We start from the raw sequence: 24,649 nt of genomic DNA on the forward strand, positions 1-24,649 counted from the left end.
AGATGCTCCCGGAGCCGGCTGCCTCTTTTCAGGATGAGAGGAGCCAGCCCCCTTCCCTCCTGCGGGATGAGGACGGCCATCGAGCCACCAGGTCCCTGCTGGGCCACCGGCCGGAGACAGGGAGGCAAAACGGGAAGGAAGAACCCGGCTTTTGTCCCTCTCGGATCTCCGCCCTCCCGCGCTGTCCTGTGTGTGTGCGCTTCGCTCTTTAGCTCTTTTTGGCTGATGAAGTACTTAAGTAGCCCGAGATGTTCCTCTGTGTCCGCTTTTAGGTTTGGTTTTACTGATTTTGAGTTAGGGGTTGGAGTTGGGGGGGGGGGGGCAATTTTGTCTCCTTTCGGCAGAGCGCTTTCCTCCTCCCGTGGGGCTGGACCGAGGAGGGACCCCCCCCCGCCACGGGAAAGCTTTCGCCCACCCCAGCCCCGTTACTTTGCAGGATATTTCTTTTCCCCCGTGGCCTTTCTTTGCAGAGCGCCCTCGGTCACGTGTAGAGGTGGGTCCTGGATTACCAGTCAGTCTCCATGTCCTTACCAAAACGCCCGGCCCTGTCCCTTGTCCCCCCCAAAGCATTTCTGTGGAGCAGGCTGGGGGGGGGACCACCCTGTCCCCGGGTGCTCTGGGTGCCGGTGGGACCTCAGTCCGGCACCGAGTGCTCCCCGCAGCCCGGCGCCGGCACGCAGGTCACAGCCATATGCCGGAGAGCCCTCGCCCGGCTCTTCGGAGATTAGCATTTATTTTTTTATAGTCGCCGCCGTATAAAACTTAGCCTTAAATACTACCTGATAGTGTCCTTCCGTTCACAGGAGAATTCATTCCGCAGCGAGGGTCTGACGGGGAGCCCGGGGTTGGGGATGGGGATGGGGATGGGGATGGAGATGGAGATGGAGATGGAGATGGAGATGGAGATGGAGATGGAGATAGGGATGAGGATGCGGATGGGGATGGGGATGGGGAGGAAGAAGAGCTGGCCACAGCTTTGCCACGCACTCAGGAATCCGTGCCCACTGCCCTGCTGCCGGCAGCAGTTGTCGTCCCCCCCCCAGCCTCCGCTCTCTACCCCGACTTTCTGGTAATTCAGAGGCAGGAGAGGAGCGGGAGGTGGTGGCCCCTGTTCCCCGTGCCGAGGGCGCCTGCATGCGCATGTCCCCAACGCTTGGCTTTTCGGTCCCTGGTGGTCCCCTGGGCGCGGGGAGACGGGGGTGTCGCTGCCGGCTGGGTGCCAGCCCGGACGGGGAGCTGTGGCTCATGGCAGCGGGGTTGGGGGGGGGGAGCGAGGGGAAGCGCCGGTCCAGCAGAAAGACAGCCTGTAAATAGACCATTCCCTTTCCAGCGTGCCCTCCTCTAGGACGGTCCCTGCCTTCCCTCGTTGCTCTAGTATTAATTTTACCTAATTTATTGGATGGGTGCTATCTCGTTGACTCACACCAAGGAGTTTCTCTCAGCTGCAGGAGAGCCGTGTTGCGGGACAACGCCGAGCAGCTCTTCGGTGAATTCCTGAGGAGCCCCCCCGTGGCCGGCTCACCCGGGGCTCCTCTCTCAGCCGTTAACCCCCCCCCCCCACCGCCCCGGCCCCCAGTTCTTTAGGATGTTCATGGTGCTTATTAGACACCCCCCCTCCCCAGTGATTGTAAGATGTCGTCCCCCCCTGTACCGCGATGATAGCTGCATACAGCCACTGTACCGAAGAGAAGTGTCATGTCTGCTGTTCTAATAAAGGACTTTTATGAGAGAAGGGCAGAGGTTCCCGGAGCGTCTCTGCCCCGCCGCAGCCCCCAGATTTGGTTCCCGTCTTGTCCCTGCACCACACTGCACGTCCTTCACTGTCCCCATCGGGAGACGGCAGCAGAGAACGGACAGAACTCGGTTCATGGGAGGGAGCGGGGCACGGGAGCCAGCTGAAACCCAGCACCATGAGGTGACCGAGGGGTTGGGGGGAGCTTGTGCCACCATGTCCCCTTCCCCAGCAAGGCAGCACCCCCACATCCCACCCAGCCTTTTCCCAACCCTTTCCCTTCCCAGGCAAATCCCACCGCCCGTCTTCGGGTGCACAAGGAGCAGTGATGATTCCCGGCTCCCAGAGTGGGTGCTGAGCTGGGACAGCAGGAAAGAGGGGGAGCAGCTCCCAGCTTGGGTGCCCCCCAGGGACACGGGGGTCCCCTCTCCACCTGCAGCCATCAGCGTGGGATTTTGAGGGGGGGCAAGGGACGGTCTTGGGTGCCGAGGAGCTGGGATTTAAGGAAGGAAGGAGGAATTAGGCTGGATACAGAGCAGCATCTCCCCGGGGGGAAAAGCATCCAGTCCAGTGCAGCCGCCCCAATGCCACCCCCTGCCCGGGGACCCGTCCAGGGTGAGAGATGGTGGCAAGAACCAGGTGTAGAAGAGAGAAAATGATAAAAATCAGGAGATATCAAAATCCCTCCGGCGGGGGATGTCTTTCTTCCAGAAATAGGGGCAGATGTTAAGGGATGAGCAGCATCGGGACCATTTCCAAAGGAAAGGCGGGGATGGTTCTCCCAGGGGCCCGGGAAGGGCTCACTGTTGGGGTGTTAGTGCCCGCTCCACGTTTTCTGGGGGTGCCTCGGGAGAGGTTTTCAATGCGAGGCCCTTGAGCTCATCACGGGCTCCAGTCCAGGGCTAAAGAAAAGCCACTAATGCATTGCATTGAGCGCCTTTATGTCCCAGAACGATGCTCGTCCCTTCCAGGGACAGGGATATGGGAAATCGCATCCTCCCTGCAGCATGTAAACCCCGGGGGGGGGAGCAACCCAGGGCCAGAGGACACCCGTCACCCGGGGACAGGCCCCGGAGGTGAGGGCAGAATCACTCACCAGCTCCATCCCAGCCTCAACCACCAAGAGATGGGGCACCGGAGGTCTCTCCAGGCTGCCCAAACAGCCCCCCCCCACCCCCCCCAGAGCCCTGCCCCACACTTGGCAGCTCTGGGGGCGCTTTGCACGGCACCATTTGCACGGCTGCCATTTCTGCCTGCGGTGGAGGGCAGGTCCTGGGCACGAAATACCTGCTCTCGGCACCGAGCCCGCTCTCTCTGGCATCGACTGGCACAAAGCCATGCCCAGGTTGCCACCCGGACGATAATCCTTCAATTTGCCCTGGGAAAAATCAGCAAGACGGGTCACATTCCTTATTTTTCCCGTTTCCCGTGTGCAGTTTGGGTTGGTTCCTCGACTTTCAGCGAACCCCTGTAGCCCTTTGCCGGGACCCGGCTCAGCGTGGAGCCTCGAGCCACCGGGTCCCAGTTGGGGTGGCCGGGTTAACCCGGTGGCCCGGTGGCCAGCAAGGCCGGCGGTTGGGTTGGGTTGGGTTTCTCTTGGGCTGCGCGTGGTTTAGCTTTGCAGAAGGGGGCAGGAAAAAGGCACAAGGCTGGATAAGCCTGCGCCGGCATGGCCGGAGGAGGAGGAAGAGGAAGAGGTGTTGCGTTGTGTGCTCGGCTATTCTTGCCCTCCGGAGGAACCCGAGGGTGGGAAGGACTCCGCAGGCAGGGCAGGCAGGGCAGGCAGGGCAGGCAGCCACCCAGCCCCACCGGCCGTGAGCGGAAGGGATCCCACGCCGTTTCCAAGAGGGACTGCAGAGCGGGCAGAGAAAAAGTGAGGAGGGGAAGGGGAGAGGGGAAGGGGGACAGGGGAAAGGGGGGGGGGGGGGAAGAGAAAGAGTGCAAGGGAAAAGTGGGGTGCAGAAGGGGTGCAAGAGAAGGGGGTAGAAGGGACAGAGGGGTGCAGGAGGAGTGGGGTGCAGGGGAGGGTTGCAAGGGAAGGGGGTGCAGGAGAAGGGGTGCAGGAGACGGTGCATGGGAGGGGGTGCACAGGAAAGGGGTGCAGGAGAAGGGGGTGCAACGGAAAGAGGGTTGCAGAAGGGGTGCAAGAGAATGGGGTGCAAGGGAAAGGGTGCAAGAGAAAGGGGGGGTGCAAGGGAAAAAGGGGTGCAGGAGTAGTGGGGTGCAGGGAAGGGGGTGTAAGGGGAAGGAGGGGTGCAGGGGAGGGTTGCAAGGGAAAGGGGTGCAAGGGAAGGGGGTGCAGGAGACTAGGTGCATGGGAGGGGGTGCAAGGGAAAGGGGTGCAGGAGAAGGGGGTGCAAGGGAAAGGGGGTGCAACGGAAAGAGGGCTGCAGAAGGAGTGCAAGAGAACGGGGTGCAAGGGAAAGGGTGCAAGAGAAAGGGAGGGTGCAGGAGAAGGGGGTGCAAGGGAAAGGGGGGTGCAAGAGGAGGGGGGTACAGGGGAGGGCATACAAGGGAAGGGGTGTGAGGGAAAGGAGGGGTGTAGGAGAAGGGGTACATGGCAGGGGGTGCAAGGGAAAGGGGTGCAGGGGGAAGGGGTGCAAGGGAAAGGAGTTGCAGAGGAAGGGGTGCAGCAGAGGGGGTGCAAGGGAATGGGGGTGCAAGGGAAAGGGGTGGAGGAGAAGGGGGTGCAAGGGAAAGGGGGGGTGCAGGGCAGCAGTCGGGCAGGGCTGGGACGGTGACACTTTCCGTCTCGGCCATGACAGCGGCATTTCCCTCCGTGCCCGGCGGGGGGGGACCTTGTGCTGTCCCCGGGACCCCCCGGGGCGGGGCCCTGCGTGGGGGCGGCCCCGCGCACCCGCCGCCGCCCGGATAAACGCGGCGGGGGGGGGGAGGCGGCCGCGTCCGGTACAGCTCCGCTCCGCTCCGCCCGGTGCAGGTGCGGCCCCGGGGGGGGGGGGGGGGACACCCGTGCTCGCCCCCCCCCCTTGTCCTCTCCTCCCTGCCCCCTTTGCACCTTCCCGGGGTCTCCCTCCCTCCCTCCCTCCCTCCCCCCCCCCCCCCCCCCCAGATTGCACGCCCCTCTGTGCACCCTCGGGGTGGGGGTCCCCAGAGTACTCCCCCCCCTTCTTACCCCTCTCTGTGCACCTCCGGGGTGCCCCCCCTTCCTACCCCTCTCTGTGCGGTCCCCGGGGTACCCCCCCCCTTTGCGCACCCTCGGGTGGCCGTCCCCGGGGAACCCCCCCTTTCTACCCCCATCTGTGCACCCCCGCGGGGGGTAGGTCCCCAGGGTACCCCCTTTGCACCTTCCTGGGGTCTCCCCGCTTTGTACCCCCCCCCCCCCGTGCATCCCCAGGGCGGTTGTCCCTCTTGTTCCAGAGGGTAACCCCCCCCCGCTTTGCGCACCCCGAGGTGGCGGTTCCCGGGGGAACCCCCCCTTTCTGCCCCCATCTGTGCACCCCCGGGTGGCGGTCCCCGGCGTACCCCCCCCCCCCCCCCCCTTTGCACGCCCTTTTGCGCACCCCGGGGTGGCGGTCCCCGGGGTAACCCCCACTTTCTACTCCCCTCTGTGCACCCCCGGGGGGCGGTCCCCGGGGTACCCCCCCCACCCCCCCTTTTTGCGCCCCCCCGGGTGGCGGGTCCCCGGGGTAACACACACACACACACACCGCGCCCCCGGGTGGCGGGTCCCCGGGCCACCCCCTTGTCGCACCCCCGGGTGACGGGGCTCCGCTCCCGCCCCACGCGTGGGCGGCCCCTCCCCGTCCCCTCCCCGGGCCACCGGTAGCTCGGCCCCGGGGCGGCGCCAGCCCGGGGCGGAGGCGGAACCCGTTGCCGGTGCCCATCCCCGCCGCGGCGGTGTGTGTGGGGGTGTGTGTGTGTGTGTGTGTGTGTGTTTGTCCCCGTGTGTCCCCCACACACCCCCCCCCCCCCGCCACTTCCCTGTCCCCGCAGCCCCGCCGGGATGTCGCGGCCGCTGTCGGACCAGGAGCGGCGGAAGCAAATCAGCATCCGCGGGATCGTGGGAGCCGAGAGCGTGGCCGAGCTCAAGAGGGGCTTCAACCGCCACCTCCACTTCACCCTGGTCAAGGACCGCAATGTGGCCACCCCCCGCGACTACTACTTCGCCCTGGCCCACACCGTGCGGGACCACCTGGTGGGACGCTGGATCCGCACCCAGCAGTACTACTACGAGAAGGACCCCAAGGTGGGAGCCAGGGGATGCTTGTTGGGGGGGGGACCCCCTCCTTGCAGGGCAAAGGGGTGGAGGGTGGTGGGAACACACACACACACACACCCCCCAAGCGGCTCCCACAAAGTGGGTCCTGCGTTATAGCCGGGGTGGGAATTCACCCAACCATCCTAACCCCCCTGGGGCAAACCCTTCCCTTTTGTGAACGCACAGAAAATAGAGGATGGGGGGGGGTGGGCTCGGTTTTTCTTGGGATTTGGGATATTCCCCCCCCCCCCTTTCCCACCCCTCCCAACTTTGCCAAGAGGGACTGGACTTTACCAAGCCTGGCCACCGTCCTTTGCTTTGCAAAACAAACAGATCCCGGCAGGGCCGGGGGCAGGCCATGGGAACAGCGTGTGTTGTCCTGGCGTGGGGCGCCTTCTGCCAAAAGCAGCCGCAAAGCCTTCTAGGGTCAATTAGTCGCAGGGCTTAAACGAACCCGAAGGCAGCGGGGAGCGGGTCTTGGTGAAAACGGCCATCCCGAGCTTGGGGTGGGGGGGGAAGCTCTGGTTTTTGCAGGAGTTTGTCCTGCTCCGAGGCTCTGGCTGCCGGAGGATTAAGGAATAATCCCCTCCTGACACCTGGATGGCCCTGTCACCTCCAATTTTCTCCCTGCGAGGGTGGCCCTGCCAACACCTTGCTGGGACCGTGCCAGCCGCTGGTGTCTCAACCCTCCCTCTGTCGTAGCCGGGGGGAGGGAAGGAGGAAAGAAGCTGAGCCTCTCCCAGGGGTGGAATTTGGGGGCTCTCTGGTATAGCCGAGCCGTGCTGGGTCCCATCTGCCCGGCATCGCTGCCTCCAGCTCTGCTGGAACCAAACCAGTAAGCCCAACCGACCCTGCCCAGTATATCCCATCGCCCTCCCCCTGACCCGGCACAGGTCCTGGGGTGGGGGGGGGAAACCTGTCAAGTCAGCGACTTCCTCCAGCCTAAATCCTTCCTTAAAACCCACCGGTGCTGACACCGGGGAATGGCTTACACAAGCCTTACCGGCCGCATCCTGCACCCCCCGTGTGGGCTACGTGCTCCCGAGCCCGACACCCCCCCCGCCCCGGGGACAGCAGAGGAAGCCCGTGTCCCCAAGGCTGCCTCCCGCACCCGGCCTTGGTGGCTCGCTCGGTTTTCCGGTTGCTTTTGCAGCTCGGGGTGACATGAGGAAACGTCCCCTCTTTAAAGTTTAACTTTGTACCGCCGCCGGCGTGCTCGGGGTGACCGTCCCGGGGTTGTCCCTGCTCTCGGACAGGGCTTGTCCAAACAAAACCACCTCGGTGCTACCCTCTTCCCGGCTTGGGAAATAGCAGGGATGGGAGAGCAGGGTGGGGGCTGCAGGGCACGGCCACCTCTAAGGACCCCCAGCCCTCAAATTCCCGGTGCAAACCACCCTGCTCTGTTCAGAATCATTTTTTTTTTCCCCCTCTTGCTTGGAGATAACGCCCGATGGCGGGTTCTGGGGTCCAGGGGAGCCTCCTCTGGCCCTGGGGAAGGTGACCAGGGGGTGGTTTTCTCTTTCAGAGGATTTACTACCTCTCCCTGGAGTTTTACATGGGGCGGACGCTGCAGAACACCATGATTAACCTGGGGCTGCAGAACGCCTGCGATGAAGCCGTCTACCAGGTGAGCATCCCAGGGCTCGGTGTGGACCCGGAGGTCTCCGTACACTCCAGCTCCTGGAGCCAGCCGTTCATGTTTCACCACAATGGCTGCAAACCGCTCCCTGAGCCGCAGGCGATGCCTGAGCAGAAAAATGCTGCTCCAGAACCAGCTCTCAAAAGGCCTGAGGCCACAGCTTGGTGGCTCTGTGCCGAGGGATGTGGCACGACACTGCCAAGCACCGCTGACATGGAAGGTCATAGAATGGTTTGGGTTGGAAGGGACCTTAAAGATCATCTCATTCCACCCCCTTGCCCTGGGCAGGGACACCTCCCACCAGACCAGGTTGCTCAAAGCCCCCTCCAACCTGGCCTTGAACCCCTCCAGGGATGGGGCAGCCACAGCTTCTCTGGGCAACCTGGGCCAGGCTCTCACCACCCTCACAGCAAAGAATTTCTTCCCCAGATCTCATCTCAATCTCCCCTCTTTCAGTGTCAAACCCTTCCCCCTCGTCCTGTGGCTCCACTCCTCATTTTCCTTTCTTTGAATAATATGTTTGCTCGAAAGCTGCTCTGGTTGTTGTGCAACCACCCCAGCCACACACATCAGCGCTGGTCACAAGGGAGGAAGGAACCACCCAAAAACCTTTGATAACCGGGGTGCCACACGGTGCCAGCGCCAGGCTGGGCTTGAGTTAGGCCAAGGTTTTAATTCCTTGTGCCATTTATGATAGCGACTGATGGCCTCATATATACAGCCAGGAGCTTCCTCGCAGTTTATGGGCTTGACCTTGGTTGATGAGAAGGTCAGCATGAGTCATCAATGTGTGCTGGCAGCCCAGAAAGCCACCTGCACCCTGGGCTGCATCCCCAGCAGTGTGGCCAGCAGGGCGGCGGGGGGGGTGGGATTCTGCCCCTCTGCTCTGGGGAGACCCCCCTGCAGTGCTGCCTCCAGCTCTGGGGCCACCAACAGCAGAAGGACATGGACCTGTTGGAGCGGGGCCAGAGGAGACCACAGAGATGGTGGGAGGGCTGGAGCCCCTCTGCTGTGAGGACAGGCTGAGAGAGTTGGGGGGTTCAGCCTGGAGAAGAGAAGGCTCCGGGGAGACCTTAGAGCCCCTTCCAGTCCCTAAAGGGGCTCCAGGAGAGATGGGGAGGGACTCTGGATCAGGGAGGGGAGCCATAGGACGAGGGGGAAGGGTTTGACACTGACAGAGGGGAGATTGAGATGAGATGTGTGGAAGAACTTCTTTGCTGTGAGGGTGGTGAGAGCCTGGCCCAGGTTGCCCAGAGAAGCTGTGGCTGCCCCATCCCTGGAGGGGTTCAAGGCCAGGCTGGAGGGGGCTTGGAGCAACCTGGTGTGGTGGGAGGTGTCCCTGCCCAGGGCAGGGGGGTGGGACTGGATGGTCTTTAAGGTCCCTTCCAACCCAAACCAATCTGTGATTCTGAGGTCACCTGTGTCCCTTGTAAAGGCTGGTAGAATGCCTTTAACACCAGAGCTGGTCCCTGCCGTACTGTGGAGGGGGAGAGAGGGGCTGCTTTGTGTGCACATGGCAGTGTCCCATCCGCAGGGATGGGTCTTGCAGGCTTGGATGACTTTCCACCCCTCCTGGAGCTCACCTGCATGGGGGGACAGCAGCAGTGGGCGCTGGGCATCACCCAGGGGTGTGTGCCAGCAGCGCCTGCCCTCTGTGGGGCTGAGACCCTCCAGCCCATCGCCTTCTCCTTCTCATCTGCAGCTCGGGCTGGACATGGAGGAGCTGGAGGAAATCGAGGAGGATGCTGGTCTGGGCAACGGTGGTCTCGGCAGGCTTGCTGGTGAGTGAGCTCCCCCAAAATAGTCTCAATGCCTGGGTGGTGGGGCACAGCCCCGGAGCCTTTACTTCCACTGCAGGGGGTACCTAACCCCGGGGGGGGCGGTTATTGCTCCAGCCTTTATTGCGGGAGAGGCGCTGGGTGGCCGGCAAGCAAGTAGCGGTGGCTGGTGGCCCTGACTCTCCATCGGGGAGGAGGACTTGGGGTCTCCTGGGGTTCCTGGCTCCCCAGGGAAGTTCAGCTCCCTGCTCTCCTCTCTCCCCACAGCCTGCTTCCTCGACTCGATGGCGACGCTGGGGCTGGCAGCCTACGGCTACGGCATCCGCTACGAGTACGGCATCTTCAACCAGAAGATCCGGGACGGGTGGCAGGTACGGACGGAGGCCTGTGGCCCTTTTCTTCCCCCGGCACAGCCCAAGCTCCGAGTCTGGCCGTCCCCTTAGATCCGGGCAAGATTAGGGTGTCTGGATGTGCTCCCTTGGCTTGGAGACTGCTGGAGGCAGAGTTGGTGCCGTGGTATTTAAAACCTGTCAGGTGTTTTTCTCAAACGAGTTTAACTTCTTAAACCGGTGCGAGCACAAAGCATCCCTCCCCACGGTGGGGAAGCTCGTCCTGCATCCCGGCCGGCTCCGGCGTCTGGGGCTGGGGATCAGTCACCGTTCCCGTTAGCGGCTCGGTGCGTGGCATGGAGGGGAGCGGATCCTTCCCGCTAATTAGCAACAAAGCCGCGAGTCATCAGCGTGACAACCTCTCCTCCCGAGCTGGGTTTGTGCGGATGCCTGCCCACATCACATCCCTGCTCCTGGTCGGGTGGGGATGGTGGGGAGGAAGGTCCAAGGGAGGCCAGATCCAGCCCCCCCAGCCCTGACTTCTGCTGCTGGACACCGGGGTTGGAGGGTGGAAGGGGCCATTTTGGAAATGGAACGGAAAACGTGGTGTGTGTCGGCAAAACCCCTGGTGGGAGACTACCCCGAACACCCAGAGGGACCCTGCGAGCATCTCCCAAAAGCTGTACCTACAGCCGGCGCTGTGAAATAGCAATCCCTGGCTGCTGTGTCCTAATGGAGCTTATCTCCCCTGGCCCTCGTGCAGTGTCCCTGTCACCCAGAGCTCTGACCTGGCCGTGCCAAAGGTGACATCAAACCCCAGCTGTCCCCTGTAACAGCCCTGCTGGGGTAGGGAAGGAGCCCACTTCGTTAGCCAGCCTGCAGGATGAGGTCAAAACTCTGATTTAGGGGGCATCCCCACCTCCTCATCCCCATCCATTGGCGCCCCCCAAAAGGGACACCCTGGGATTCAGGGTGGTTGGGACAGAGCCCTGCCTCCAGGCTCACCCGGTGGTGCCAAAATCCAGGTTTAGGGCGGATGGACTCTGAAGCATCATCCCCTTTCCCATGAGCAGCCGGAGCCTTTCCCATCCATCCTCCACGTGGCACAACCTGGTGAGGTCCCCAGGGTTGGGTGGCCCTGTCACTGCTCTCCATCCCTCCCTCCTGCAGGTGGAAGAAGCCGATGACTGGCTCCGGCACGGCAACCCCTGGGAGAAAGCCCGTCCCGAGTACATGCTGCCCGTCCACTTCTACGGCCGGGTGGAACACACTGCCGCCGGCGCCAAGTGGGTTGACACCCAGGTACGGACCAGCATGCAGGGAAACCCCCCTCCTTGTGTGGCTTGTCCCATCACCTGGGGGGGCTCTCAGTGGGGCAGAGACCCAGGCATGGGTCCTGCCAGCATCCCTGCTGGGGAGGGTTACACTGGTGAGGCTGCTTTGCTGGAGCGGAAGAGGCAGCGATGGAGCAAACTGGGGAGGAGATGGACATAGGGATGGGGGATTGGGTGGACACGGGGGTTCAGCCAACCTCTGAAATTCTTGGTTGTGAGGGTGGTGAGACCCTGGCCCAGGTTGCCCAGAGAAGCTGTGGCTGCCCCATCCCTGGAGGGGTTCAAGGCCAGGTTGGAGGGGGCTTTGAGCAACCTGGTCTGGTGGGAGGTGTCCCTGCCCAGGGCAGGGGGTTGGAATGAGGTGATCTTTAAGGTCCCTTCCAACCCAAACCATTCTATGATTCTATACCATAAAGCACCCCCAGCAGGTCTGTGTTCAATGCACAGCTTGGCACAACAGCTTAAATTAAGCTTCTCCTGACCCTCAGAAGCTTCTCTCCATCCCTTGAGAGCTCCTGGCAAACGCCAGCCATTGGGCAGACCTGGAGGAGCTGGGGTGTCCCTGGGGCAGGGGCTGGGAGGTGCCAAGCGTGTCACCCTGTGAAGGTGGATGCGACCCTGAGCTCGCTCACGTGGGAGGGTCTGTGGGATGGCAGGGGCAATATGGGGGGACACCAGCTGGAGGCATCCCAGCTCCAGCTGCCCTGCCCATGTCCTAGGTGGTGCTGGCGTTGCCCTACGACACCCCCGTGCCCGGGTACATGAACAACACCGTCAACACCATGCGCCTGTGGTCGGCCCGGGCACCCAACGACTTCAACCTGCGGGACTGTAAGTGGGTGCTGGTGGGGTGTCGCATGGAATGGGGCAGGGGGGGGTTCCCATACCCGCCTTATCCCTCTTCTCCTCCCCAGTCAACGTCGGAGACTACATCCAGGCCGTACTGGACAGAAACCTGGCGGAGAACATATCCCGCGTCCTCTACCCCAACGACAACGTAAGTCACGATCAAAGGGGGGTGTCCCCATTCTAGGAATGGCTAAAGACTGAGCAGGTGGGGTGCAACGGGGGGAAGCCTCTTGCACCAGGACGTTGTAGAGATGCTTTTAGTTGTGTTTCAAGCCACCCGTGGTGCTTGGATGGGGGTTGCTGCCTCTCGCCGGCGCTGCAGCAGAGATGAGTCCATTCCCGGGCAAATCTGTGCTTGGCGCGGTACGGGGGAGGAGTGGGGCTGAGCACGTCCTGCTGCAGAAGTGTTCCTTGAGTCTCAAAACAGAACATGAAGGCAAATTGATGAATGCTGCTGGCACTTCCCTGCTGGTCCCTTGCAGCCCCGGGCCCGGAGTTTGTGCCTCAAGTTGCCCTTTTCACCCCGAACCTCTTGCTGCAGGTGTCCTTGCCGTGCCACACGGAGGTGCCATGGGACGTATGGCCCTTCCCTGGCACAAAACAAGCTGTGGAGCAGGGGAGGAAGGTGAAGGGCAGCTCTCCTCGCTCTGGAACCTGTTTTGGGGTTGTTTTTCCTGTCTAATCCTACCGCAGCTGCCGAGGAGAGCTGGGGGCATCACAGCTCTGCTGGTTGAGGTTGCCTCCTGCAGATCGTCCTGGCAGATCAGTGGGTTGATGTTTTGTGTTGCGTTAATAGGGGTTTAATTCTTGTCTTAGAAATAGCTCCGAAGCGTTACAGTCCCTTCCCATTGCCCCCGCACCTTTCCTTGCGGCTGAAATGTTCAAACCAGGGAGAACAGGTTTCCACAATGCTGGGGGGGGAGGAGAAATTAAACCTCTCTTTGTACCAGCACATCTCAAACGCTGGTACTGGAATCTGGAAAGGGAGAAGATGTTGGAGTCGGAGCTGCTGCCAGCCCCGGGGCTGGGGGAAGCACTGGGGGCTCACACCGTGCCGTGCGGTGGATGGGTCCCCAGCCTGGGAAGCGTGGTGTGACCCTGCGGTGTCCCGCTCCTCTGCTCACAGTTCTTCGAGGGGAAGGAGCTGCGGTTGAAGCAGGAGTACTTTGTCGTGGCTGCCACCCTCCAGGACATCATACGCCGCTTCAAAGCGTCCAAATTCGGGAGCACAGACAGCGTCCGAACCGTGTTTGATTCCTTCCCCGACCAGGTACGAGCCGGGGTTGCTCTGACTGTGCCTTGGAGCTCGTTTTGATGCCTCGCAGGTGCACTCTCAGGGCTGGAGGGGTTACGTGGACCCTCCATGGGTGCCTGTGCCCGGCTGGCTTGGGCAGTGAGGTGCCCACATGTCCCCCACGTGTCCCCATGTTGCCATATCTTCCCACAGGTTGCCATCCAGCTGAATGACACACACCCTGCCATGGCCATCCCTGAGCTGATGAGGATTTTTGTGGACATCGAGAAGCTGCCGTGGAACAAGGTAGGGAGACCCGACCTGGCCCCTGGGTCCTTTTTGCCTGCACCCACAGTGGAGGAGCTGGGGAACTGTTTTTGTAGCTGCTGGTGGCCTTGGGGAGTGATGTGGAGCAGTCGGGTTGGGTTTAACCAGTATGGACTTGGAGGAGCCAGCTGCTGGCCATGGTGGGAGGACCATGCCTGGGTGCGGGCACCCACCCGGGGCTGCCTCCACCCTTGCCACTTAGCGTCGGCTCTCCTACCAACAGGCTTGGGACATCACCAAGCGGACCTTTGCCTACACCAACCACACGGTGCTCCCCGAAGCCCTGGAGCGCTGGCCAGTGGACCTGGTGGAGAAGCTGCTCCCCAGACATCTGCAGATCATCTACGAGATCAACCAGAGACACCTGGATGTAAGTGCCTTGGGGTGGCTCCGGAGAGGGGGACGGGGATGACACACATTGTGCTGTCGGGGTTAAAGGGATGCACAAACCGATGATGTTTGGGGTGTGACCGGGTGGTTCTGGCTGCTATTTTGGGAGGTTGGTGTGTAGGAAAGCCCTTCCCACCAGTGTATCGCCATCCCGCAGCTAGTGGTTGTTCTAAAGGCATCACTCATTGCTCCAGGGACATTTCTTTGCTCTCCAAGGGCCGAGTTCATCCTGGAGAAGGGATGAGGTTGGGGGTACAAAGGAGGTGGTGGCTTGGCCTCCTGGTCTGGCAGCACAAGGGTTTTGCCAAAATGGCCCCACTGACCAAGGATGTGGCCACAAGTCCCTTTCCATGGGAACCCGGGGGGTCCTGTCCAGAGACATCCATGCTGGGGAAGGGCACCATTTGGAGGGGGCTTGCACCCTCACTCTGAAGTAAAAGCCACCGCTCTGACCAGTGTTGAATGCACTGGGGACATCGCTGTGGCCCCCTCTTTGGGAGCCATGGTGTGGGACATCCCTAAACGCCACCACTGCTCACCCCCTTTCCACCGGCAGCACATCGCATCCCTCTTCCCTAACGACGTGGACCGGCTGCGGAGGATGTCCCTGATAGAGGAGGGTGGCACCAAGAGGATCAACATGGCCCACCTCTGCATCGTCGGCTCCCACGCCGTCAACGGCGTGGCGAAGATCCACTCCGAAATAGTCAAGACCCAAGTGTAAGCCTGGGGAGGGAGGCGGTGGTGAATCACCCTTGGCTTGGAAATGGTGGTGGTGCCGGGGTGGGTGAACTTGAAGCTGTCCCCTCCTCGTCCTGGCAGCTTCGAGGACTTTGCAGCGCTGGAGCCGGAGAAGTTTCAGAACAAGACCAACGGCATCACCCCGCGGCGCTGGCTCCTGCTCTGCAACCCGGGGCTGGCGGAGCTCATTGCAGAGGTAATGCTGGCCCCCGACCTTTCCCCGAGGTAGGTGGCCATCCCCATCCTGTGGTCAAAACGTGCCTCTGCTCCCGTTGCAGAAAATAGGGGAGGACTACGTGCGGGACCTGAGCCAGCTGACAAAGCTGCACGAGTTTGTGGACGATGATCTCTTCATCCGGGAGGTTGCCAAAGTGAAGCAGGTGAGGGGTGTGGGCGGGGGGGGGGACACAGGTATGGAGGGGGGGAAAGGCCCAGGGGGTGACACGCTCCCTGCCCCTTGCCCAGGAGAACAAGGTGAAGTTCGCGCTGTACCTGGAGAAGGAGTACAAGGTGAAGATCAACCCTTCCTCCATGTTCGACGTGCACGTGAAGAGGATCCACGAGTACAAGCGGCAGCTGATGAACTGCCTGCACATCATCACCATGTACAACCGTAAGCCACTGTGCCCCCCAAGGGGACAGGCTGTCCTGGGGATGCACGAGTGTCCCTTTCCCCTGGGGCTGCAGCTAAAACCAAGGGTGACACCATGCTGCTGTCTTCTCCAGGCATCAGGATGGATCCTGCGAAGGTGTTTGTGCCGAGGACAGTGATCATCGGGGGCAAGGTAAGTTCATAGAATGGTTTGGGTTGGAAGGGACTTTAAGATCATCCAGTTCCAACCCCCTGCCCTGGGCAGGGACATCTCCCACCAGACCAGGTTGCTCAAAGCCCCATCCAGCCTGGCCTTGAACCCCTCCAGGGATGGAGCAGCCACAGCTTCTCTGGGCAGGATCAGCTGGGTCAGGAGTGATCTCCACCATTTTCTTGAAAATGGCCTAGGGGATTTGGGTGCAGATGTTCTCATGGGGTTGTGTCCCCAAAGCTCTCTAGGAAGCCCTGAGGCAGCCCTTGTTGGCTTCAACCCAAGCGAGGTTCTGCTGCCTATGGGCATGCAAGCCCTCAAAAACTTGGTGGCATAACGTATGAGTTGGATGAGATATGGAATCAGGGCTGAGCAGGTGCTTCCCTGGGCAAGTGGGAGCTGAGTCCTTCTTGCCTGCCCCTGGCATCAGTCCCCCGGGCTCACCTGTGGCTTTTCTTCTAGGCTGCCCCAGGATACCACATGGCTAAAATGATCATCAAGCTCATTAATGCTGTGGCTCATGTGGTGAACAACGACCCTGTTGTGGGGAGCAAGCTGAAGGTCATCTTCCTGGAGAACTACAGGGTGTCACTGGCAGAGAAAGGTAGCCCACGTGGGGCAAGCTGGGGGGGGAGGGGGGAAAACACACATCTGCCCTGTGGCTGTCCACCAGCCCATGGCTCCGTCACTGCAAGGCAGCAGATCTAATGTCCTTTGGCACGATACAAGCCCAAATCTGGTCACCGTGAGACCCTTGTGTCCGTGTGTTTTGTTGGCAGTGATCCCTGCTACTGACCTGTCGGAGCAGATCTCCACAGCGGGCACCGAGGCATCAGGCACGGGCAACATGAAGTTCATGCTGAACGGGGCTCTGACCATCGGCACCATGGATGGAGCCAATGTGGAAATGGCTGAGGAGGCTGGAGAGGAAAACCTGTTCATCTTTGGCATGAGGGTGGAGGACGTCACGGAGCTGGACAGGGAAGGGTGAGGGCTGGGTATGCCATGGGGGTGCTACCATGGGCAGGTGGAGCAGGACCATCTCATATCAACCCTTCCCCACCAGGTACAATGCCCAGAAGTACTACGACCAGCTCCCCGAGTTGAAGAAAGCCGTTGACCAGATTAAGAGTGGCTTCTTCTCCCCAAAGGAGCCTGACCTCTTCAAAGACGTGGTCAACATGCTCTTCCACCATGACCGGTGAGGCCTGGGATACCATCTATCCCCTGGGTTGGGTCTCTCCACCAAACTCCTGGGGCCCATGCACCAACCATCCACCCATTGGCTGATAAGGTCCCATTTTTCTGGCCCTGATGTGCATGTGGAAGAGCAACTGAAGCTCCATGGGTACAAAAGGCTCTCCACATACGGGACTTCACACTTGCCACATTAAGGCCAAGACACATTTGAGTGCAGAGTCCTTGCCAGGTGATAGCTGCTTTTAGGTATCTCAAGGGCTTTCTTGGCTGGAGCACTAAGCAGCCAAGGGCTAGGGAGATGTTTTCCCGGGGAGCTGATGCAGGGTGTGCCCTCCTGGGGTGCCCATCCAGCCCGTGCCACAGCTCCCGTGGGCTCCGTATGAACAGGGCTTGGGGAGGATGAATTTCTCTGAAGCATTTGTCTTGGAGGAAGCCCCAGATCTGGCAGCTGGAGCCCTGTGCACTGCAGCCACTGGTCACTACCGTGCTCCCACCTACACATTTCTGTTGTTGCTGACTCCCCCTTTTTTTGCTGCCACAGGTTTAAAGTCTTTGCAGACTACGAGTCTTATGTGAAATGCCAGGAGAAGGTCAGCGAGCTGTACCTGGTGAGTACCAGCCTGGGGATGAGGCCGGGGAGCTGTGATGGGGCCACAACAGCCCATCCCAGAGAAGGGGTCTGGTGGGGAGGCTCCTGGCTGTCCTGCTGCAGGAGGTCCCTGGTTGAAAACTCGTCTCGTGGCCAACGTGGCACCCATGGGTGCAAGTCCAGCCACAGCACCCCATCACTCTCCTTGCAGAACTCTAAGGCGTGGACCAAGATGGTCATCAGGAACATCGCGGCGGCCGGCAAGTTCTCCAGCGACCGCACCATCAAGGAGTACGCCCGGGACATCTGGCACGTGGAACCCTCCGACCTAAAGATCCCACCACCCAACGAGCCCCGGGATGTGGTGGAGGACAAGACCCCCAACGGCACGGCGGCGTAAGGGGGATGACGCTGTCACCGGCCGGAGCTGGGGGACACCAGCACATGTGCTGTAAAATTGTCTCTGCTGTCTATAGTCTCTGTGTTGCTGCTGCTGGTTTTCCTACAGGTGGGGAAGCTGGGGGGGGGGGATTTTTATAACATAAGTGTCATGTGGAAAGCGAAACCACCTCGTCCCGTTGCTTGCGTAGGTGCTAAAAATAAAAAGTGCCATTGGGAGTCCTCCAAAGGGCTTTTTGCTGAAGCCTAACATTAGGGTCTAATGCAGAAGGAGGGTGCAGGGATGAGGTGCTGGGGCTCGGTGGAGGACAGGGCAGGAAGCACAGCTGGCCACAGCTGTCTGAGCCCTTGCAGGCAATGCTGAAGCAGGACTCGGGGGTGCAGCTCTCGCCAGCCCCAAGGCATCAAGGCTTGGGGGGGGGGGGGGGTGTGTCTGTGTGTGTGGAGTTAAGGGGTGTTTGCAATCAGGCCCATGTACCCCCATCGCTGCCCCATATGACGCTCCTGGCATCAGTATCTCCCTCCCCCGAGGAACCCCCAGCATCCTCAGGCCGGGGGGGGGCCAATTAGAAAGTTTCTCAGTAGTTTTTATTACGTACAGCAGTAAATTCAGTGCAAGGAGGGGTTCCTTGCCGGGGGGGGGGGGGCGGTTTGGAGGGAGTGCTTGTGGTCGCCGCACACGGCAGCGGGCATCACTTCATCTTCAAGAAGTCTCTGCAACGAGATGCAATAAATCTTACGCTGCATCGCTGACCACCCTGTGCTGCTTGAGAGCCTTGATTTCTGGTCCCTGGGTGCGGGTCGGAGCTGGACACGGAGCAAAGCTGCCTCTCTGCACCCAGGGCACAGAGGAGCTGGGGCTGTCCCCAGGGCCACCTCCTCCCCATGGCTCAGGGCAGCGAGGAGCGGGTGGAGCTCAAAAATTGATGCCAATGAGTACTTTACGGAGGGGAAGGGACCTGTGTGGTTACAGCAGGGGAGGATGAACCCATGGAAGAAGAGGCCAAGGCTCATTCTGTGCCCCCCGCCCCGGCTTTCTGCAGAGCAGCGCTTACTTGACCAGCGTGGGCAGCTCCGGGTTGAATGAGATGTAGTCGTGGCCCAGACCCAGCTTTTCGGGAAAGGTAATGAACTTCACCTTGGTTTTGTCCTTGTAGGCATCGCGTGCGGTTTCGAAGAGCTACCGGGGGGGTGGGAATGTGGTTAGTGGTGTGCGCAGGGGACCCCAAAACCTCTCCCGGCCACCCCCTCTCTGTCAGCCCCCTGAAAACAGGCTAACCCAGTGCCCGCCCCCATTAAAGCCCGTGTGGAGGCGATGGTGGTCCCTACCTTGCGACCCAGGTGCGGAGGCAGCACAGCATCATCTTCTGCATGCAGGATGAGGAGGGGGCAGGCCAGCACCTTCACGCTGCGGGCAGCAAGCACAGCACCAAGGAGTCACCCCAGATCCCACAGACCCACCGGGAGCTGCTAAACACCCCCCCCCCTGCAGCCAGCAACTCCCACCCCCTCTAAGATGCTGCCTTTCAGAGCCATCCCAGGGTGATGCCCACCAAGCACCCTCATAAACTCAACACACGACCCCCCTACTCCCTCCCCCCCCAAACAAAAGGTGCTTTGGCTTTAAAAACCACCCATGAACTTGGTGGCTTTTACCAAAGGCACCCACAGCCGTGGAGGAGGAAGGACCCTGGCCACGACAGCGTGTCTATGCCACAAGTGGGGGGGGGTGGGGGTGGGACTCGAGCACGTAGTCCTCAAAAAATACAAAAAAAGGATGTTGGCATGTGGACTTTGCTCAATAGTAATGTTGATACGCGAAGTTAGGCAAATAAAAAGGCACTCAAAGCATGAGTAAGCTGGGCAAACACAAATAGGAGTGCAGGGATTGTGTGGTGTGATGTGTCCAACACCCTCCCCCAGCCTTTTCCTCAGCTGGGTGGTCCCAACATCATCCCCCCCAGCCCCATGGGGATGGCTGTGCCCCTTCCCTCCGGCCACTCACTTCTCGTCGCTGGGGAAGAACATGTCGCCCAGGGCCAGCGAGTCCAAGATGAAGTACCCGAAACCCGGGAACTGGCGGTAGATCTGCCAGGGAGAGAGTTTGGGGGTGGGGGGGATTGGGAAGTGCTAAGCTATGGCTTTGATTGATGCACCCTTTCCCTGCTGGGGGGAGCCCTGGGGAGACCCTATAGGCAGAGCCCCCCCCCGGCCTCACCGTGGTGATGGGGATGTGGGCGGCCGCCTCGCGGATGTTGGTGTAGGGCGACTCCAGGACCACAGCATCAACCTGGACCCCTGAGGGCAGAGCGGGGTAAGAGAAGGCTGTGGGGGGAGGCTGTCGTGTCCCCCCCCCCCAGCTGCTGCCATGCTTCTGTTCCAGGCAGCAGCCATGAGGCCATCCCTGTCCCAGTAAGGAGGATGGGGCTGGCCATTTGTCCCTGTTGTGGGGGCCAAGCCCGACTCTCAAGCAGAGAGTGTCAGGGCTCCCCAGCTCCTCTGTGGCCCCCAAAATCTGTCCCAAGGTGTGCGGGGGTGGGCAGGACACCCTTGGGGGGCACCACACAGGGCCAACCCAGCCATGCTGGCCCTTACCTCGCTCCTCCTGCAGTTTCCTTGCTGTGTTTGTGGCAATCCTGTGACAAGAGAGGTGACAGTGGAGGGGAACAGCCACGGTGCCCCCATGGGGTGCACAGCACACTCAGACCCACACCCCACTCTTCCCTGATGGGTTTTGCTTTGCAGGAGCCTCCACCAAGGAGCTACTCCAACGCCTTGGTCCATCCCTGGGTGGTACTAGTCTGGCAGCAGTGTCACAGCCCAGGGACCGGCTATGGGCTTCAGTGTCAGCGTCACCCACCCTTGTCACCCATCCCCGCACCTACCCGGTCCCCAAGGAGTGTCCCCAGAAGAGGATGCTGCTGTTCCCACTCCGTGCTTTGGCCCAGTCGTAGAGTGCCAGGACATCTGTGGTGAAGCCACTCTCCGTGGGGTGCCCGCTGGAGTCCCCATAGCCTGCAGGGGACACGGTTTGGTGTCATGACCCAGAAGAGGGGGGGATGGCCCCGGGGGGGGGGGGGTCACTCAGCGAGAGGCAGGAGGTGACGTTACCTCTGTAGTCGAGAGCCAGGATGTGGAAGTCAGCAGCCCCCATCGTCTGTCAGAGGAGCACCACCGCGTTATGGCCAGAGATTGGGGGGGGGGGGGGGGGGAGCATCCCCAGGACCCCCCAGAATAACCGGGTTCACTCTGCCCGGGGTCCCTCTTGGGTCCCCAGAGCCAGCATGAGCCTTACCCCTGGCAGGTCACCGCAGGGGACCACTTACCTTCAAGAACTGGACGCGGTGGCTCGCAGCCCTGATGGGGAAAATGAGGTTAGAGCTTGGGGAGGGACCCTCAAGGAACCCTCCCCTCCAGGTGAGGGACAGGGTGACTTTTTCCCAGGAGGGGAGAGCTGGATGCTCTGGGGTGGGTGGGTTTTGATGTTTTCCTTTAACTTAAAAGATTTTTATTTTTTTTTCCACCCATGGGGTCGGAAACCGCCACAGCAGCCCTGGCCCCACCAGCACCGCTGGCTGCTGCACTGAGTTTGCTAGTTCTCAGCCCACGCAGAGCTGCTGTGCCTGAGCAGCAGCCGCACTGGCCTCCCAGGGCAGAGGGCACACGTGTTCTCACGGGTACTCGCCTGGTCCCCCCATTGCCGTGCAGGTAGATGATCACGGGGTGAGCATCACCAAGCGCCTCCTCGTACCAGCGCTGGTCCTTGCCCTGCGCCTCGGCCCCTCTGCTGCCCGGCACCGTATGCCTGCCGGGGGGAGGGACACAGATCAGGGTTATCAAGGGGGACTTTACCCTCTTTAGCCAGGCTGTGCCCACCCGGGATGCCCCGCTCACCAGATGCCGACTGTGACGCCGGGCTCGGTGGGGAGGTACAGGCTGATGGTGTTGTTCAGCAGCAGCTCCGGCCGCCGAAGGTCCACGAAGAAGGGGAAAGACACTGATGGAGAAACGGCAGCCGTCACACGGGCAACCCAGGAACCCTCATACCCAGCTCCTTTTTCCAAAGCAACGTGTTATTATTTTTTTGGGAAATAATTTGTCCGGAGGCCAGGGGCCATGCTAGGGCCGGTCCGGGGAGCGGGTAGGCGAGCAGAGCCCTCTGCCACCTCCTCCCACCCGGATTTCCAGCCCCGTCGATGCTGTGCGTGCCCAGATGTGTTGCAATTTCAGCAAAGCAGTAAACAGGGTCGGCGGCACTGCGTTATTACAGCTTGCAAAACACGAGGCGCCAACGGGAAAGGTCCCTCCGAGCCTCCTCTGCCAGCCCACAGCCAAGGGGGAGGTGGGATGGGTGCTGTCCCGGTGCCACCCAGGTGCTGGGTGCGGCCCCACTCCCATTTTGGGGACACCCCCCCTCCCCCCCCATCCCTCTGCCTGCTGAATCCCTGTGGGGGTGCTCTGACAGCCCCGAGGCACTCACGGAAGTTCAGGAAGACGAATTTGGTGAGGACGACGGGGAAGAGGCGGATGAGGAAGGGCACGGAGATGTAGATGAGGAGCAGGTCCAGGAGGAGGGTGCGCAGCCGGGGGCACCAGGCCAGCCGGCCCCTGCAAGACAGACACCCCCTTAGCACATCCCCTCCCACCCCAAGGGTTCTGAGGCACAGGGGAGAGGGGTCCCCATTCCCAACCCCAGCCGTGATGGTTGGATACAGCAGCTTTTCCCCAGCAAGGGCCTGGGGCTGACGTGTGTGTGTCCCTGGGACCAGGAACTGGTTCCCCGCGTTGTGTTTGGCTTTTGGGGATGGAGCCGAGGTGTCGGAGCAGCCCCACCGTGACACAGCGTCATGAGAGGCCACGATCCGGTCCCCTGCAGCCTCCCACGGGACACAGGTAGGCAGGAAGGGCAGGGCACGTGCCAGAGCCAGGAGCTGCAAGCCAAACCGGCAACAAGGAGCAACCGATACTCTGCAGCAACACCCCAAGCTGTGGCTGGTGTGACACGGTCACAGCAGTGTCCCCAAGCCTGGCACCGAGAGGCTCTGCAATTCCCCAGGGACAAGAAGGAAAGCTGGGAAAGGAGCTCGGGGAGACCACAGCGCCGCAGGAAAACTCAGTCCCCAGAGCAATGTGCCCCAGTGCCACCAGCCCAGGGTCACAGAGCGTGACCACCCCTGACAGCATCCTGCCCCGAAGGGCTGGGGGACGCATCCGGCCATCGCAGTCCATGCCCTCTGCAGCGAGCCCCAGCCTCCGAGAGGGAAAGGGGATGCCAAGAGCTGCAGACTGCCCGGCATCGACGTCTCTTGTGGGCTGACGGTGCTGGGTGATGGGGAAACCAGTCCTGGCGGCGAGGGATTGAGGGCAGAGGTTTCTGACAGGCATCCAAGCACGGCTCGCTCCCGGCCAGCGCGTGCCCGGGGTCACCGTCACTAATGCAGAAGCGGATTAAGTCCATTGCCTGACCTGGGGAGTGCCGCATGACGCTGAGAAAGGGTCGCAAAGAGGGTGTCGGGGCCATGGTGGCACGGTCCCCCGGGGAGAGGCACCTTTCCCAGGAGGCGTAAGCCATACTGGAGCCACGGGGAGCTCCTCCAGCCCCCGTCGCCCCCCCCTCCCCAAAGACTTTGGGCTGCGCAGTCCCGCTGTACGTGGCAGCAACGGGCCAGCAATGCCCTCGCAGGCGCTGCAGTTAATTAGTGGGTGCTGCTCTTGGTCTACACCTAATACTCAAGTGCAGGGGCGAGCATTCACACCCACTCTTGCACAATACCTGCTGCAGGTGAGAACTGATGGGTCCAGACCGGGGTGGGGGAGATGTGCCCACCAAGGGGCACCTCTGACAGCTGGCACGGCAACAGGCCACCGCATGGCACCAAGGTGACATGGGGACACAGCCACAGCATGGGAACCATGATGGGAGGCGGGGGGGAGAGGGATGGCCATCATTTGGAATCACGGCCGTGGCAGAGCGACACGGGGACATAGCCACGGTACAGGATGATGGTCATGGCAGGGTGACATGGGGACATGGCCGTGGTACAGGATGATGGTCATGGCAGGGTGACATGGGGACATGGCCGTGGTACAGGATCACAGCTGCGGCAGGGTGGCACTGCCATGGCCGAAGGGACACACATGGGGTCATGCCCCCAGCAAGGTGACAAGGCCACGGCGTGGGGACACAGGAGCACAGCCACGGCAAGGGATGACGGCCTCGGCAGAGCAGCACGGCCACGGCACGGGGACAGACCTACGGCACGGGGGACACAGCGGTGGCACGTGGTCGCAGGAGACGCGGCAGGGGACACAGCCGAGGGGCAGAGCGTGGCCAGGGTAAGGACCAGGCGGAGAAACACCGCACGGGGATGGAGGACACGATCCCGAGGAGCGCGGCGCGGCGCTACCCAGCCCCGAGTGACAGCCGGGCGCCCGGCAGCGCCACCAGGCCGGCCCGGCAGCCCGGGTTGCCCTCCCCCGCGGCGGCTACTCACCTCTCCCGCCGGGCCTCGCCGGCCTTGCCCTCCGCTGGGCCGCCGTCGCCGTCGCCGTGGCCGCCGCTCCGCTCGCCGCGACGCCGCATCGCCCCCGCCGACTGCCCGCGCCGCCGCCGCCGCCGCCGCGCCCGCAGGCCACGCCCCCTCCCCGCCAGGACACGCCCACTCCAAACCACCGTCCTCCTGGCGGCAGGCCACGCCCGTTGTGCTAAACCACGCCCCCGTCCCGCCCCTTTGAGCCTCGGGGGCGGGGCCGGCGCGCCCTCCCCGGGGTCTCAGGGGACTCCCGGGGTTTCAGGGGACTCCCGGGTCCCCCGGATTCTCGGGGCACCCCCCAGGGCTGCGGGCTCGTGTCCCCCCATGGCTGGGCCAAGGCGACCATGGGGCCCACAGCAGGGTGAGACGGTGGGAAAATCAGCCAGGAGGGCACAGGGGAAGCTTCCAGGTTAAAAAAACCCACCCGAATTAGTAAAAAAACCAGTTTTAACATCAAATCTGGCATCTGTTGGCTTCACCTGGAAGGGTGGAAACTGCTGCCGGTTCCCTTCTCAGCTGCAGCTCTTGCCTGCGGCTCTGCCAGGCTGAGTCA

At 61.7% G+C, this 24,649-nt stretch overlaps 2 protein-coding genes across 4 annotated transcripts; one reads left to right on the top strand and one right to left on the bottom strand.

The window, feature by feature from the left end:
• Window positions 1–4,615: 4,615 nt before the first annotated feature.
• PYGL (glycogen phosphorylase L) lies at window positions 4,616–18,314 on the top strand. 3 transcript variants are annotated; one of them, XM_074148386.1, is made up of 21 exons: window positions 4,616–4,670; window positions 5,687–5,939; window positions 7,477–7,578; window positions 9,293–9,371; window positions 9,636–9,739; window positions 10,868–10,999; window positions 11,751–11,862; window positions 11,946–12,028; window positions 13,007–13,150; window positions 13,328–13,420; window positions 13,665–13,811; window positions 14,388–14,551; window positions 14,654–14,768; window positions 14,851–14,952; window positions 15,038–15,185; window positions 15,299–15,357; window positions 15,838–15,979; window positions 16,155–16,362; window positions 16,442–16,576; window positions 17,117–17,183; window positions 17,376–18,314. In XM_074148386.1, the coding sequence occupies exons 2-21, from the start codon at window positions 5,697–5,699 to the stop codon at window positions 17,562–17,564; spliced, it is 2,568 nt and encodes an 855-aa protein (XP_074004487.1). In that variant the 5' UTR covers window positions 4,616–4,670; window positions 5,687–5,696; the 3' UTR covers window positions 17,565–18,314. The 3 variants fall into 3 exon arrangements, with proteins under 3 accessions (XP_074004487.1, XP_074004488.1, XP_074004489.1); XM_074148387.1 differs by lacking the exons at window positions 4,616–4,670; window positions 7,477–7,578 and having other exon boundaries at window positions 5,697–5,939; XM_074148388.1 differs by lacking the exons at window positions 4,616–4,670; window positions 7,477–7,578; window positions 9,293–9,371 and having other exon boundaries at window positions 5,697–5,939; window positions 9,719–9,739.
• Window positions 18,256–24,146, bottom strand: ABHD12B (abhydrolase domain containing 12B). Its single transcript, XM_074148389.1, has 13 exons — window positions 24,058–24,146; window positions 22,044–22,171; window positions 21,458–21,560; window positions 21,249–21,368; window positions 20,890–20,920; window positions 20,675–20,720; window positions 20,449–20,578; window positions 20,159–20,199; window positions 19,782–19,861; window positions 19,569–19,651; window positions 18,893–18,971; window positions 18,619–18,743; window positions 18,256–18,277 (listed from the first exon to the last, which is right to left on the bottom strand). Exons 1-13 carry the CDS (start codon window positions 24,144–24,146, stop codon window positions 18,256–18,258), a joined length of 1,077 nt encoding a protein of 358 aa, XP_074004490.1.
• Between the last annotated feature and the right edge of the window lie 503 nt (window positions 24,147–24,649).

Source organism: Numenius arquata, chromosome 6, assembly GCF_964106895.1.
Source record: "Numenius arquata chromosome 6, bNumArq3.hap1.1, whole genome shotgun sequence".
Taxonomy (NCBI): Eukaryota; Metazoa; Chordata; class Aves; order Charadriiformes; family Scolopacidae; genus Numenius; species Numenius arquata.